The 17,608-nt window shown below is 40.8% G+C and overlaps 1 protein-coding gene across 1 annotated transcript in view; it reads left to right on the forward strand.

Annotated features, from left to right (window-relative positions):
• Window positions 1-17,608, forward strand: part of LOC122550323 (disco-interacting protein 2 homolog C-like) — a 560,369-nt gene that overhangs the window by 413,134 nt on the left and 129,627 nt on the right. Inside the window, exons 8-10 of the mRNA XM_043691048.1 lie at window positions 3,071-3,190; window positions 5,463-5,660; window positions 12,036-12,127. Coding sequence (XP_043546983.1) covers window positions 3,071-3,190; window positions 5,463-5,660; window positions 12,036-12,127 — 410 coding nt within the window. The remainder of the gene's footprint in view (window positions 1-3,070; window positions 3,191-5,462; window positions 5,661-12,035; window positions 12,128-17,608) is intronic.

A 17,608-nucleotide genomic window follows, 5' to 3' on the forward strand; every position in this document is an offset into this window, starting at 1 on the left:
ACTTGAACCTATTTCTATTAGAACAGAAAAGACCAGGAAAATATTTGTTTGAGTTTAAAATTCTGCTTTGTGCTGACATGATGTGAAAGGACCTTAGGATACTTTGATACGTAAGTGCCAGTCATTGGTAAGTAGTGAAACATGATTGGCTTTGGTTGGGAAGTCAGTGAACATCAGTTTAAAGAAGATAAGCAGAGAGTTGGAGAAATCTCTTCATACAGAGTTGTTGGAGTATGGAATATTGTACCAGAGCAGTTATGGAAGAAATTGTTACATAGTTAGAAGCAATGTAAATAAATATTTGAAACAAATGAAGACTGGGCAATGGGGCAAGAGGGCAACATGGTGTTGACTTTGAGCTGCTTCAGCAAAATGTCATCATAAAGTAATGGACTTTTTGTATTTTAATCTTCCATGGTTCTAGGATACAAAGCCAAGCATTTTGAAACACTTCATGTGCAGTGACACACTTAGAAATATAGTCCCTTTTTTTTTGTACAAGCAAACGAGGTGCCAATTTTGTGCATGGCAAGACTCCAGAAAGTGCACTGAAGTGAATGAACAGTTCATCTGTTTTCTTCTAGAGTAGAAAAGTGACCTGTGTTTTGGAAGAAGTTTCTGTTGTTCCAATAAGGGGAGAACTAGCCATTTGGATACAGAACTGGCTCAAAGGTAGAAGACAGAGTGGTGGTGGAAGGTTGTTTTTCAGACTGGAGGCCTGTGACCAGTGGAGTGCCACAAGGATCGGTGCTGGGTCCTCTACTTTTTGTCATTTACATAAATGATTTGGATGCGAGTATAAGAGATACAGTTAGTAAGTTTGCAGATGACAACAAAATTGGAGGTGTAGTGGGCAACAAAGAAGGTTACCTCAGATTACAACAGGATCTTGATCAGATAGGCCAATGGGCCGAGAAGTGGCAGATGGAGTTTATTTCAGAGAAATGCGAGGTGCTGCATTTTGGGAAAGCAAATCTTAGCAGGACTTATGCCACTGTTGGAATTTTGCGTGCAGTTCTGGTCTCCTTCCTATCGGAAAGATATTGTGAAACTTGAAAAGGTTTAGAAAAGATTTACAAGGGTGTTGCCAGGGTTGGAGGATTTGAGCTATAGGGAGAGGCTTAACAGGGTGGGACTGTTTTCCCTGGAGCGTCAGAGGCTGAGGGGTGACATTATAGAGGTTTACAAAATTATGAGGGGCTTAGATAGGATAAATAGGCAAAGTCTTTTCTTGGGGTGGAGGAGTTCAGAACTAGAGGGCATAGGTTTAGGGTGAGAGAGAAAGATATAAAAGGACCTCAGGGGCAACTTTTTCACAGAGGGTGGTACGTGTATGGATTGAGCTGCCAGAGGAAGTGGTGGAGGCTGGTACAATTGCAACATTTAAGAGGCATTTGGATGAGTATATGAATAGGAAGGTTTTGGACATATATGGGCCGGGTGCTGGCAGGTGGTACTAGATTGGGTTGGGATATCTAATTGACATGGATGGGTTGGACCGAAGGGTCTGTTTCCATGCATTACATCTCTATGACTCTATATAATCAAGGCTTTGCAAAAACAAGCTAAGAAGGCTTTCTTCTAGGTATTGGTGTTTCCGCTAATCAAAAGGGAAACAAAAATGCAATATCTGACCTTTTAATCTATAAGCCTAAAGCACACAATGTACTTTGTCTCTTATCAAATTCATTCAGTGAAGACAAAAAAAACCACGTTACTCTCCAGAAACACCTTCACTCTCTCACTGTTTTATGGCTACTAAAATACCTACAAGTTAGTCATTAAACCCCTTCAGAGAGACAGACCAAAATCAACTAGCCAATAGCTTACATCCAACTCAAAGAAATAATATTATAACTTAGATAAATCATACATCGCATGGGGAATTGCAACTATTTAGCCATATTAATCAGATGTTCTCTGGTTCATGCATACTATTCTCTATACGTTATCAACAATCCCTGTTGGCCTGTCACTGATCAGAGCTAGTTTTCATATGGAGAGGGGACGTATAATGCGAACCACAATTGATCCTCTTCTGGCTATTTGATTTGATATAAAGAGGGATTTGTGTCTCCTCTGGTAGCTCAAAGATTGTGTATAGTGAATAGTTATAAAGAACAAAAATATTTCAGGCATATTCCCCAGACTGGTGGTGATGTTTACCTCCGTTATTGTTGTAAATATTCAGCTCGACACTTGCAGTTGAATATCCGTTATTATGCACCGAGAAAGCTTATTTGAGGGGAACCAATAGGGCATTTTTCAACTGTGCCTTAGTCTGGATAAGTGTCTCCAGAAGATGAAGTAATGGTATGAAAGTGACAAGAATGCTCACGCAGTATTTCCAATTGCCTTCATGCCCACAATTCAAGTCTTAATCATATTGCTTCAGGATGTCATTGGGCAACCTGGGCTGATTGTTTCCGTTGTGCAGTATAACAAACCCGATCTTTGCTCCTGCACTTTCATGATAAAGATTAAAGGTGAAAGTGTGCTGCCAGTTATAATGAATTGTAAGGCTTAGATCTTTTTTTCATTTAGTTTATGCAATGCATTGTTCGCACTGCATTTAAAGGATGCCACTGTGAGTTGATCCATCTTTCCGAACTAAACCTTCTTCCAAGTTTAGCATGCATTGCAAGATACAGTTTACTGATGATAAAGGCTAGCATGCAGCCTGTCCTGAAGTTGAATGTTAATATTTTATTGAGAAGCTCCTGTTTATCCAAAGTTGCTGACTTTGATGTGAGTGACCATGATTTTGGTAGAAATAATAGTTTTGGGTCAGTAAAATCAGCTTTCTTGGTACCAGCTGCTTTAGGTGTGAACCACACTGTTTCAATATTTCAAATTGTTCAGTCGAATCACTGAAGAAAAAAATGTTGTGTTCCAGTGTGGGGACATTGTTCGATTGACAATATCTTTATTTTTGATTTTGCTTAGAACCATTAAGACCAGCTAAGTAATGAGGGCTCTCACTACCAGCTCTGCAACTCTACCCATTTTCTGACAGCAGGACACTGTGTACATTAGTAATCCAATTTATTTATCGATCTCATTTGTGTAGGAGTACCAGTAAGCAGCCGAGTCTCTGCAAAGATCCAGCAGCTTGTAAACACCCTTAAGCGGCCAAAACGCCCTCCATTACGAGAATTCTTTGTTGATGATTTTGAAGAATTACTGGAAGGTAAACTTTGAGTATTGGGGTTTTATTCCAAACTGAATTTGTTAAATATATAAATGTGCATAAAGCATAATAAAATTCACATTAGAATTTGCATATGTTGGAAACAGCGCTATCCAAACATTTACAATACCATGCCCTTGCCTTCATCTATCATCCTGTCCTTGTGGACTTACATTGGCAGATGGTTCTCAAATCCACACATTCCTATCCTCATTTATCGATCCTTTCAGCACTTCACTCCTCCTTATCTCTCTACCTTCATTAGGCCCACTGATACTCCTGGCCTCCCACAACACTCTCTTTCATTGACCAGAGCTGTTGTATCACCTCTCTCTCTTCACCACCATTGACAACTTGACCTGAAATCATCTAGATTAGAGTGGTGCTGGAAAAGCACAGCAGATCAGGCAGCATCCGAGGAGCAGAAAAATTGACAGTTCGGGCAAAAACCCTTTATCAGGAATGAGGCTGGGAGCCTCAGGGGTGGAGAGATAAATGGGAGGGGGTGGGGATGGGGGTGAAGGTGATAGGTCGGAGAGGAGGGTGGAGCGGATAGTTGGGAATGAAGATAGACAGATAGGACAGGTCATGAGGACGGTGCTGAGCTGGAAGGTTGGAACTGGGGTAGCATCTGTAGTACCCCACTTCTGCCTAGCTGAAATCATCTAGAGCCCAGCTCTGGAATTCATTTCAACTCATCAGCTTCCGTGAAATGTTAACAGCTCTCCTTTAGACCTACACCATTCACTAACCTTTGAGTGACCTGCCTTACCATCGCCTCCCTTGGTCCATTGTTCATTTATGCTGATTATGCTCAGTAGGTGAATGCACCACCAAGTGGGACTTTGAATTGCACTTGTGGTATGGCTCTTTTGGATTATGTACCACATTAAGTTTTGAGAACTGACCTTCAGGAAAGGTATATTAACTTCAGAGTGCGCACAAAACACATTCAATGCAAAAATACCAGTGTTAAAAGAATTAAATTGTGAAATCAGGCTGCATTAACATGGTTTGCATTCCCCTGAGTTTAGAATATTATGGGATGATCTACTTTAGGTGTCAACCTGATATGGTGTTTTGGTGGTGTTGATAGAGAGAACTATTGTCCCTATTAGCCAAAATCTAGATCAAGGAGTTAAAATTTCAGACTTGGAGCTATGCCATTTGAATCAAATCAGGATGCATTTTTATACCTGGAGATGGTAGATATATAAAATCCAATGTCAATTCCCAGTGCCAACCTGACTAGTTACTCCAACCAGTGTGGAATTTTACATGGGGTGTACAGGCCTGTAGAGACCCAATAACAGGCTAATTAATAGCTATTTAAGGGTCTTATCCCACCAGCATTGGTATTTTAGCCCCTTGGCTCACCAGAGGTATCCCTCACCTCCATGAGCCTTCCCTTGGCCTTGTGAAGATGGCTGCCCACATTGCTCACCCCCTTTGCTAAGACCTTAAAACTCAGATGTATCTCGGCACCTTGGCCCAGTAATCCCAGCCATGATCCAATGGTCAATAGCTCTCTAAGGTGTAAACTTAATCCTGTGAAAGACGTAGAAAACCCATTTTCAATCAGCCATCACTGTTCTGAGTGATCAGGATTGGGTGGAATCCGCATTGACATTTTAGCTGATGTGAGAGTTGAGTGGAGTGTGGACTGAGGTGCCTCTTAAAACCAACCCCACGAAGTACAGTGTCCGTCTTTGAAACTACTTCAACAGAAAGGCCATTGGAATCTTAAGATTGGAATCACTGATTTTTGTAGAACAAAGATATAGAGGGATGTGGAGCAAATACTAGTAAATATTGAGGTATAGCTAAGCCATAATCTGATTGAATGGTGGAAGAACATCAAGAATGACACACTCATATTTTTATGCTTCTGAGTTTTGTCAGCCAAAGTCATAGAGTCATAGAAGTATAGAGCATGGAAAAAGTGACGGAAGGGACATACTACAAATAACTTTAGCTATCTTCCCTGCATCTGCGCACATCCCTGCACACAACCCACCTATAAAGCAAGAATTGACCATGGCTGACTCTACCTGAGTATGTCACTGATTAAACCTGAAATCTCGCACGTAATGTTCCTTGATTTTCTAATGGGGAGGATGGTTTATCATCTAACCATCAGGATTGGCCATAGATAATACATAATTTACTGATGGTAATGTTTTGAAGTCAAAACAAACTGTGTTTTGAAAACATACAAATGGCATTTAAAACTCCTCCAGCAGAAATATTGACATTCTCAATTCTATTGCAGTTCAACAGCCAGACCCTAACCAGCCAAGACCAGAGGGAGCACAAATGCTTGCCATCAGGGGAGAGCAGCTGGGAGTAGTAACGAACTGGCCGCCATCCCTGGAGGCAGCTCTTCAGCGCTGGGGTACCATTTCTCCAAAGGCACCTTGTTTGACCACCATGGATACAAATGGAAAACCACTTTACATCCTTACATACGGTATGTCTACCCCTTTTTTTAGTCCAGATCATTTTGTTGAGTATCTCATTACCTGGAGTAACAAGGAAAGTAATAAGGGACGTGGTGGAATAGTGTTCTGGTAAGTCAGAACCCTAGGCTAACATTCTGGAGAAGTGGGTTCAAATCCCACCACAGCAGATGGTGACATTTGAATTCAATAGAAATCTGGACTATAAAACATGATGGCAGCCTTGGAAAGACTGTCAATTATTGTAAACATCCGTCTGGTTCACAGACGTGCTTACCTGGTCTGGCCTACATGTGATTCCAGACCCATAGTAACATAGTTGACTCTTAACTACCCTCTGGGCCATTAGAAATGGACAACAATACTGGCCTAACCAGTGATATCCACATCCCGTGAACATATTAAAAAGAAAGGCTGAAAAATCAGATTTTCTTGAAGTCTGCAATTTTCACCAAAGATGCGAGTCATCGTTTTTTGCCAGCTACATGGCTGTGACATTAAGTTCCTATAAAATCGAAAAATTTCTGTAGTTATGCAAAGTGACTGTTACTCTATTCGAAGTGAAAGTGTTCACTGTTTTTCCGAAGCTGTGACATTATACACTGAGATTAATTTATACCTGTGGTGAGGACGATGAATCTGATGAAATATTGGCAGCAAAATAGGCCCTAATACAAACCACACAATGTTTCATTTAATGAAGCAGAGGTTGCACCAGATTTTGTATGTAGTTGAGTTAAATTTTAAAATTCACAGATTTGGGCTCCTTTTGAGCTATGTGCTCAGAATTCCACAAAATATTGATCACTTTTGAAATTTAAACTTTTTCAAAGCATGTGCTATTTATTTTAAACTGATTTTTTTTTACATTTATATCAGTTTTGTGCGTCTTCTCCAGCTGCATGCACTAAGTTGACAAAATTTGAGTTGAACTAGGTTGTTCCATATGTTCTGTCCAGGGGTTCAATGCAGATTTTAATAGCATTTCCCTGTCTGTATTTATCCCACATGATGTTTCAAGTATTAGTTTTTTAAAAAAAACATACTCAGTTCCCAGGGAGGTTTCGAATCTTTGTGCCCTGCTCAAGAAGCAGATTAAAAAGGCAAGTGAGTGCAAAGCTCTGAGCTGCAGAGGGATCTGAGTCTCCAAGTGCATGGATCGCAAAAGGTTAATGCAGAGGTTAAGCATGTAATTAGGAAAACCAATAGAATGTTTTTGTTTATTGTGGGGGCATTTGAATACAAATGTAAGAAGGTTATGTTTCAGTTATATACGGCACTGGTGCAACCCGCTTTGGCGTGATGTGTACAGTACTGTTCGCTTTATGGAAGGAACACAGAACATTTCAGCGCAGTGCAGGCCCTTCGGTCCTCAATGTTGCGCTGACCTGTGAAATCAATTTGATGTCAATGTGTTGGAAGAAATTCAGAGAGTTGGTTAACTAATGAGAAAGGGTTGGACATGCTAAGATTTTTTCTCCTGGAGTTTGACAGTAAGGAATGACTTGATTAAAACATAAAGGATTCTTTTGGAGGGCCAGTTATTTTGTCTCTATCCTTCAAGGTGCTGAGTTGTTCTGTCTACAAGTCCATAGGATTTGACCATCATGAGCAACAAGTCAAATAGTCTAGGGAGCTAGCATACCTACACATCACAAACCTGTTTACTTAAAGCAGATGCAAGGCTAAAGATTGTCCAGTGGAGTTCCTTGCAATTCCACTTGCTTCTGTCAGACTGTGGCATTGAGCTCCTCTATCTGTGGTGTGGTCAGTGATTCTCCTAGTACAGACTTGTCGTTCACCTATCAGTGAGCTACATGTGATATAGTTTGCTTTGGGCTGGTGGTGAGAATGTGAGATGGGAGAAGAAAGATGGTTAAAGCAATATATCTTGAGTGGGCAGAGAAAGAGAGAAAAATAATCAGTTAACTTAATTTTTCCCCACAGCGTGCCTGCCTACCTTGTGCTGAGAAAGCAGCAAACCTGATACAATACTTTGTCAAAACCCCCACTAGCTATTACTCAGCAATTTGGAAGCTTTGTATGGAAGTACAGAACTCTGATGGCAGGAGAAGGGGAAGAGAAAGAGCATTACTGAATTAGTGGAAAGCTAGTTATGATAACAGTGATGTTGAACATTTGATAAAATAAATAAAAAGTTAGGATCTGAATCTAGTCTTTTCCTTTCATGATCTACCTGGTACACTTACACCACACATTTATCCGTGTCCTTGAATGTCATTGATTATAAAGTTCATTGCTGGTTTAATTAATTCTGGTGTCTTTAATACGATACAAAAGAATTTGATTGTGTAATGCCCGAGTAGGACTGCTGACACCTTAGCCCCCTCATGACATTGTAATTAATAGTTACTTGCACATAAGGTTATTAACTTCAGCATCATTTGTATAAGTTGAGGCTGGTATTTAAAGGTGAGGTTATGTAGATAATGGTAAGAAGATATTTTATCATGGAAGTTTAACATTTGTTTAGCTCATGGAACTGCTAGCTCTATTTGGACTCAAGTTGTGAAGATGAGGTTTGTTCTACGTAGAATATGGGTAATTATGACATTTTCAATGTACAATTAACATCCAATTGTTTGCAGCTATTTCTAGACTTCCTTGCGGATGAAGTAATCACTATGTCATGGTAAGGGAATAACAACAGGAGTGTGCAGAGCTGATTTGAGGTTGCCAGATTTAAATTAGTCCTGGCCATGTTTTTGTGACATTGATTTCCTGAGTGATCTATCTTCTTTCTGACTCTTCTTCAAGAATGTGTTGTATGTTTTATAAGAGAAATCTATCTAAATGTTATTACTCCAGGAGTTATTCAATAACAATTATGATGAAGATATTGAATAATGGAAGGTTTTCTATGGGTAATGTGTGCAATTTAAAAATGTATTAATGGTTTTATTAAAATCTGTTAACAGATGACTGATCTTACTGAGTTAGAAAATACAAATTATTTCATTGGCAATTTTGCAGCCACGCAACATTTGGTAATATAACTTAAATTGTATATGTTTGTGTATGTGCATATACTATATTTATAGGTATCTCTTAGTCCCTCTTTCTGGAAATTCCAGCACTTTCTACAATTTATTTAAACTCCTTCAATAAAACCTGAATACGGTTTAGATGTTAGAGAATAATGCTCATAAATGATTTTTTTTCATGAATAAGCACATGGAGCTAATTGTATGACATTAGTTTGTTAATGTCATGAAGTGACACAGTAATTGACTTCCATTTTGAGAATCTAATGTGATGTATTACGTACAAAAGTGATTCAATGCACTCTCCTTTACAAATCTAACTTAGCAAATATTGCACTAACTTCAGTGACAGAACTGCAAAGGAAAGGTCTTATGCGAAGAACTGTCCAGAATTCTTGTAGTCATTGTATTAATCTTTCTCATTGAAGAAAGGCATCATCCAACATACAGCTGAATTTTAAATTAAAAATAGTGGTTGGTCTAGGTTGGGTGTCATAAAAATGTATTTCCTGACTGAGACACTGCCCCCTACCCTGAAACTGCACATTTCCAAAGCTCTGAAGCCAGAAGGTAGGGGTGATTACTCTCTGTAGGGAGATTGGTGAGAACTTTAAATATAATTACCAGCTATAAGCCTCACTGACCTGCTGCCAATCTTCCTTTTTATCTGCCATTGGCCTACTTTCCTGAGCATAAGGAAATCCAGCGGTTTCACCAAAGAGAGGACTGTGGGGGGTAAGTGCCTTTATACCACCTTCCTGGATGCAGGTGCCAACCTTTGCAGCTACCGTAATTAGTGGGGATGTGGTGATGTATTGGTATTGTCATTGAACCAATGATCCAGAGAGCCAGACTAATGTTCTGGGAGCACAAGTTTGAATGCAGCCATGGCAAATGGTGAAACTAGCATTCAATAAAAGTCTGAAATGAAAAGTTGGTCGTATGAGAACCATGTGACCATTGCAGATTGTCACACGTAGCCCATCAGGTTCACTTAGGAGCATTATGGAAGGAAATTGGCCATCCTTACCTTGTCTGATCTACATCAGACTCCAGATCCTGACAACGTACCTTTGAACTGCCGTCTGAAATAGCCTATCAAACCATTCAGTTCAAGGGCAGTTAGGGATAGGCAAAAAATACTGACTCAGCCACAGAAGTCCACATGCCATGAACAATTTTTTTTTAAATCAGCCCCCCTCCTCCCAACCTTCCCCTCTTGAGGCCTCCAACCTTTCCAGCTGGCTGCTGTTTCCTCCACATGCTTCTCTCCCAGTGCTCCAAATCTCCCAACTACTAAAACCTCCAATATCTACACTTCTCCACAAGGTTCAGCAGCCTGCCATTCAACCTCCTCCATTCCCTGTTTCTGACTTAGTTGCTTCTGGCTGCCCTACCTGACTGGAAGCTCAGCCCCTCGAGCTTGGTTTGCAAGTGGAGAACTGATGACTGACTTCAGAGTTTTAGCTTCACAGCATTCTAAGAGAAAATGCTGAATTGCTTGTTCTCCGGGGCTGCTTCATTGACCCACTCATTGCTGTTTTTGTAAGTGGAAGGTCTTCCCAACCGCTCACTTCAGGATGTTAAAAGGACTTTTCAATGTCTCTGGAAATTCATTTGGAGCACACAAGTTTCAAGTTCTTCAGAGTGAGACTATTGATAAGCCCTTATATTGTCATTAACAGTTTAGTTATGGAGTGGACACGCTGTAATTTCTCTGATCAGGAAAGGTGGAACATACTTACAGTATCTATTCAACTCTTGTTACTATTAATTAGTTAGGCCCCAACAAGACGATTGTGGCTATTTATGAACACCACACTTTCGTAAAATGTCAAGGCATTCAAGAGGATACAAAGTGATTTGTTAGAATGGTTGCTGGGATAAGAGAAAACAGTTTGCTCAATAGAATGAAATAACGAGTGCTGCTTTCCTTAGAGAAGAGAAAACCATGAAGAAATTTGACAAAATTGTTTAACATATAAATTGTTTTGACAGAGTAAATAAAGAAAACTGTTCAACTGAAAATAAGAGTGATATGAATCGTTCAGATTTGGATCTCAGATTGGCTGATGAGTGAGGATCCTGATGGGTCTGTTTGATTCTGGGTTAATAAGTGTGCACTTCCCTGAACCCAGCATCAATCATGTGACCATTGCATTAACACTACTGAGACCCATCTTGACTTGTTTGGAATGCCATTTTCATACAATGAGAAGTTGAAAGCGGCCATTGTGTTTCAATCTTTCCTTTTGTCTGGTATGAACCATGGAGACAGGCAGTCTGCAACTCCATAGATTTTTTGGCCATCCCTAAACAATGAGATGTGTGAAATCCACAGATGGCATTGAGGTGTCCTGACCTATGTCCACGTTTAATAAGTATTCATCAGAGACTTAATGTAGGCTGTAAACCAAATGCCATGAGTCACATGTTATGCAGCAGCTATCTTAACCGTTTCTGTGTGTCCAGTTTTTAGAAGTATTGGCTAAAAGTTCATGATATGACGTGACATGTCAGGAAGCGTTGCGTTTAATGGAGAGTCTGACCTTTTGGAACATAAAACATGCATTTCTGAAAGCTTTTTGAAAGGACCTTGTCTAGCCCCTGAGTGAAGAGGATACTTTCAGTTCGAGAGTGTAATTTGTTAGGTACATGATATGTAATCAGCTATGTGTTCTTTTGCAGCTTTACTTGATTATTTTGAAGAGTTACAGAGGATTTCTAACAAGATTGGTTTTGCCCTTATTTCTGCCTCCTAGGAGATTGCATGGTTAATGAATGCGTCAGCAGTTACATTGTCAGACACTGCTGGATCAGCTCTGCGTGTAGGGCCTCATTTTGATTTCTTCCCTTTCATTCTATTTTAAGTGCAATTGGATAAGTATTTGAAAATGTTTATGCCATAAAAGGATATACAGAAAAACGTTCAGGCTTTTTTAGTTCTTGTTGAGGAGTTTGCGCCTAGATAATGAACCAAGTGGTCTTCTGTTTTTTTATATTTGGCTGATAAAGCCGGTAATTAAATAACTAGTCTGTGTCAATTTAAAGCAATGCATATGTTTTCAAAGGACAAGGTATTTTCTTCTTGTAGGTGGAAAATCTGCTATTTCATGTATGTAGCTTTGAAAAGGAAGAATGCAAAGTCCTTTTCCTTTTCCTTTTCTGTAATGCTATTGCATGGTCTGCCGGTGTTCATGTGTGGGTTTAATGCTTTGAGTTTTTGATGTGGATTGCAAGTTTATATTCCAGTTTTCTGTAGAGCAAAAACTTTTGGCAATTGATTTTAAATTAGCTAAAGAGGCACCAGCACAGGTTTATTTTTGGGTTTCTTTCCCCTTTGAATAATCACAGTTATTGGCATTTTTTTTTAACCAACAGGGAAGCTGTGGACAAGAAGTATGAAAGTGGCTTACAACATCCTACATAAACTAGGCACCAAGCAAGAGCCAATGGTCAGGCCTGGAGACAGGGTGAGCATGGAGCACACACTGTTTTAGAGCGCTTGAGAACTGAAAATGCTCTTCCTGGATTGAATGAATCACTTTTAGAACATAGAACATTGCAACACAGTACTGGCCCTTCAGCGTTTGATGTTGCGCTGATCTGTGAAACCAATCTGAAGCCCATCTAAACTACACTACTCCATTTTTGTCCATATATCTATCCAATGACCATTTAAATACCCTTAAAGTCAGTGAGTCTACTACTGCTGCAGGCAGTGCTTTCCATGCCCCTACTAATGTCTGAGTAAAGAAACTAACTCTGACATCTGTCCTATATCTATCACCCGTCAATTTAAAGCCATGTCCCCTCATGCTAGCCATTGCCATCCGAGGAAAAATGCTCTCACTGTCCACCCTATCTAACCCTCTGATGATCATATATGTCTCAATTAAGTTACCTCTCCACCCTCTTCTCTCCAACGAAAACAGCCTCAGGTCCCTCAGCCTTTCCTCATAAGACCTTCCCTCCATACCAGGCAACATCCTAGTAAATCTCCTCTGAACCCTTTCCAAAGCTTCCACATCCTTCCTATAATGCAGTGACCAGAACTATACGCAATACTCCAAATGCGGCTGCACCAGAGTTTTGTACAGCTGCAACATGATCTCATGGTTCCAAAACTCAATTCCTCTCCTAATAAAAGCTAACACACCATATGCCTTCATAACAGCCCTATCAATCTGGATGGCAACTTTCAGGGATCTGTATACATAGACACAGAGATCCCTCTGCTCATTTACACCACCAAGAATCTTACCATTAGCCCAGTACTCTTTATTCCTGTTGCTCCTTCCAAAATGAATCACCTCATATTTGTCTGCATGAAACTCCATTTACTTTAAGTACATTTAAGTCGTCACTGGACAAGCATATGGACATACATGGAATAGTGTAGGTTAGATGGGCTTCAGATTGGTATGACAGGTCGGCGCAACATCAAGGGCCAAAGGGGCTGTACTGTGCTGTAATGTTCTGTATGTTCTATTACCATCTCTCAGCCCAGCTCTGCAAATTATCTATGTCCCTGTGTAACCTACAAAATCCTTCAGCACTATCCACAACTCTACTGACCTTAGTGTCATCTGCAAATTTACTAACCCATCCTTCTCTCATTCAGGTCGTTTATAAAAATAACAAACAGCAGTGTACCGAAAACAGATCCTTGCAGTACACTACTAGTAACTGAACTTCAGGATGAACATTTCCCATTAACCACCACCCTCTGTCTTCTTTCAACTAGCCAATTTCTGACCCAAACCCCTAAATCACCCTCAATCCCATGCCTCCGTATGTTGTGCAATAGCCTACCGTAGGGAACCTTATCAAAAGGCTTACTGAAATCCATATGCACCACATCAACCGCTTTACCCTCATCCACCTGTTTGGTCACCTTCTCAAAGAAATCAATAAGTTTGTGAGGCATGACCTACCCTTCACAAAACCATGTTGAATATCCCTAATCAACTTATTCCTTTCTAGATGATTATAAATCTTATCTCTTATAATCTTTTCCAACACTAAACCCACAACCAGAGTAAGGATCACTGCTCTATAATTACCAGGGTTGTCTCTACTCCCCTTCTTAAACAGGGGACAACATTTGCTATCCTCCAGTCTTCTGGCACTATTCCTGTACACATTGATGACAGAAAGATCAAAGCAAAAGGCTCGGCAATTTCCTCCCTGGCTTCCCAGAGAATCCTAGGATAAATCCCATCTGGTTCAGGGGGCTTATCTACTTTTACACTTTCCAGAATTGCTAACACCTCCTCCTTATACACCTCAATTCCATCTAGTCTAATAGCCTGTATTCCAGTATTCTTCTCGACAACATTGTTTTTTTTCTAGTGTGAATACTGACGAAAAGTATTCATTTAGCGCTTCTCCTATGTTTTAGATTAGATTAGATTCCCTGCAGTATGGAAACAGGCCATTTGGCCTAACAAGTTCACACCTACCCTCCAAAGAGTAACCCATCCAGACCCATTTCCCTCTGACTAATGCATCCAACACTATGGGCAATTCAGCATGGCTAATTCACCTGGCCTGCACATATTTGAACTGTGGGAGGAAACCAGAACACCCAAAGGAAACCCAGGGGAGAATGTGAAAACTCCACACACAGAGTAACCCACAACTGGAATTGAACCTGGGTCTCTGGCGCTGTGAGGCAGCAGTGCTAACCACTGAGCCGCCGTGCCACCCGAATTTCCTCTGACTCCACGCACAACTTCCCACTACTATACTTGATTGGCCCTAATCTTACCCTAGTCATTTTTTTATTCCTAATATACCTACAGAAAGCCTTCGATTTTCCTTGATCCAACCGCCAACGTCTTCTCATGTCCCCTCTTGGTTCTTCTTATCTCTTTATTTAGGTCTTTCCTGGCTAACCTGTGACTTTCAATTGCCTTAACTGAGCCTTCACATCTCATTCAAACGTATGCCTCCTTCTTTCTCTTGATGAGCGATTCAACTTCCTTAGTAAACCACAGCTCCCATGCATGACAACTTCCTCCCTGCCTGACAGGTACATATTTATCAAGGGCATGCAGTAGCTGTTCCTTGAATAAACTCCACATTTCAATTGTGCCCATCGCCTGCAGTTTCCTTCCCCTCCTAAGCATCCTAACTCTTGCCTAATCACATCGTAATTGCCTTTCCCACAGCTATAACTTTTGCCCTGCAGTATATACCTATCCTTTTCAAACGCTACAGTAAACATAACCAAATTGTAGTCACTATCACCAAAGTTCTCACAGACCTCCAAATCTAACACCTGGCCGGGTTCATTACCCAGTACCAAATCTTATGTGTCCTCGTCCCTTGTTGACCTGTCTACATACTGTGTCAGGAAACCCTCCTGCATACATTGGACAAAAACTGACCCATCTCAAGTACTTGAACTATAGTATTCCCAGTCAATATTTGAAAATTTAAAGTCCTCCATAACAACTACCCTGTCATTCTCGCTCCTATCGAGAATCATCTTTGCTCTCCTTTCCTCTACATCTCTGGAACTATTCAGAGGCCTATAGAAAACTCCCAACAGGGTGACCTCTCCCTTCCTGTTTCTAACTTCAACCCATACTACTTCAGTGGATGAGTCCTCAAATGTCCTTTCTGCAAATGTAATACTGTCCTTGATTAACAAAGCCACACCTCCCCCTCTTTTACCATCTTCATTGTTCTTACTGAAACATCTAAATCCCGGAACCTGCAACAACCATTCCTGTCCCTGCTCTACCATGTCTCCGAAATGGCCACAACATCGAAATCCTGGGTACCAACCCATGCTGCAAAGTTCACCCACCTTATTCTGGAAGCTCCTGGCGTTGAAGTAGACACACTTCAAACCAACTTCTTGCTTGCCGGTGCCTTTTTCAAACTCTCAATTATTAAATAAATTTTATTTTCCAAATCCAGCCGTGAAATGAATTATGGAAATGTCCAAAATCCTGAAGTGTGTTTTAATGCCAGCATTTTAAGATTTTAAAGAGCTGACAACTTCAAACTCAGAAGAGAGAAGTTGATAATATTGAGATTAGTTCAAATCCTGCCAAGGCAGATGGTAGAATGCAATTTTTTCAAAACTTAGGAATTAAAAGTCTAATGATAAAAATCTAATGAATTGTTAGATTTTCGTCTGCTTCACTAATGTGAAGGAATTCTTCAACCCACACCTGGTCTGACTACATGTGACTCCAAATCCACAGCAATATGATTGACATTGAACTGCTCTCTCAAATGGCCTAGTAAGCTATTCAGTTGTATCAAACCACTGCAAGTCAAAACAAAAGAATGAGACTGAATGGATAATCTGTAACCAACTACAACAGTATCACACATACAAATGTCCCTGTACTATTACCTGGTGCCTAGTACCAAATTTGGGACTCCCACCTCACAGCACCATCAAAACTACCTTCCACATTAGACTGCAGTGACTCAGGAGTTGCTTTTTCAAGGGCAACTAGGGACGTTGCTAATCTAGGCAAACAACAGCCTGAAACAGTCAGACTCATGGATGGTACCTCACAAACAATGTCTCAGATATCACCATCACTATCCTTGGATATGTCCCATCCCACTGGCAGGATAGGACCCTGAAGAGGTGGCTAGACAATGGTGTACAGTCAGGAGGGAGTTGTCCTGGGAGTCCTCAGCATTGACTCCAGAATCCATGAAGTTTCATGGGTTCAAATCAAATGTGGAAAAGAAAGCCACCTGCTGTTTATCATGTTACCTACAACCCTGCCTCCTCTGGGCTGATCAATCAGTATCCCTCCTTGTTGAACAACACATGGAAGGTACATTGGGGGTGGCAAGAGTACAGAATGTATTCTGGGTGTAGGACTTTAATGTCCATCACCAAGAATGGCTTGACAACACCACTACTGACGGAAGTGGTGAAATTCTAAAGGACATAGCTACTCAACTGGGTCTGCACCAAGTGGTGAGGAAACCCACAAAGGGAAAAATACGCTTGACCTCAACTTCACCAATCTGCTGGCTGAAGATGTATCTGACCATGACAGAATCAGTAAAATAATGCACACTCCTTGTAGAGACAATGTCCCTCATCTTATTGTTGTGTTGTGCTATCACTGTGCCAAATGGATAGTTTTCAAACAGGTTTTGTAACTCAAGACCAGGCATCCACAAAGCACTTTGGGCCATAATCAGCAGCAGAATTGTATTGCAATACAATCTGCATCCTCATGGCCTATCATGTCCCCAACTCTCCCATTACCATCAAGCCAAGGGATTAACCTTTGTGAAAATGAATCGTGTAAGAGGGCATGCCAAGCGCAGCATCAGGCATACTTGAAAATGAGGTGTCAACCTGATGCAGCTACAAAACATGACTACTTGCATACTAAACAGCATAAACATCAATTAATAAACAGAACTAAGTGATCTCACAACCAATGGATCAGATCTAAGAATAGTAGTTCTACTACATCCAGTCACAAATGGTGGTGGGCAACTAAACAACTCACTGGAGGAGGAGGCTCCGCAAATATCCCCATCCCTGATGATGGAAGAGCCCAGCACATCAGTGCAAAAGGTAAGGCTGAAGCAGTCACAACAAACTTCAGCCAGAAGTGTTAAGTAGATGATCCACCTCAGCTACCAGTCTTCAGCCAATTTGAATCATTTCACGTCACGTCACAAAATGGCTGGAGATACTGAATGCTACAAAGGTTACAGTATTCCAGCAATAGTACTAAAGATTTGTGTTTGGATTAGAGTGGTGCTAGAAAAGCACAGCAGGTCAGGAGCATCCAAGGAGCAGGAAAATCGACATTTCGGGCAAAAGCCCTTCATCAGGAATAGAGGCAGGGAGCCTGCAGATTGGAGAGAGAAATGAGAGGGGGTGGGGGTGGGAAGAAAGTAGCATAGAGTACAATAGGTGAATGGGGGTGGGGATGGAGGTGATAGGT

The sequence above is a fragment of the Chiloscyllium plagiosum genome, chromosome 5 (assembly GCF_004010195.1).
Source record: "Chiloscyllium plagiosum isolate BGI_BamShark_2017 chromosome 5, ASM401019v2, whole genome shotgun sequence".
NCBI classification, from domain to species: Eukaryota; Metazoa; Chordata; class Chondrichthyes; order Orectolobiformes; family Hemiscylliidae; genus Chiloscyllium; species Chiloscyllium plagiosum.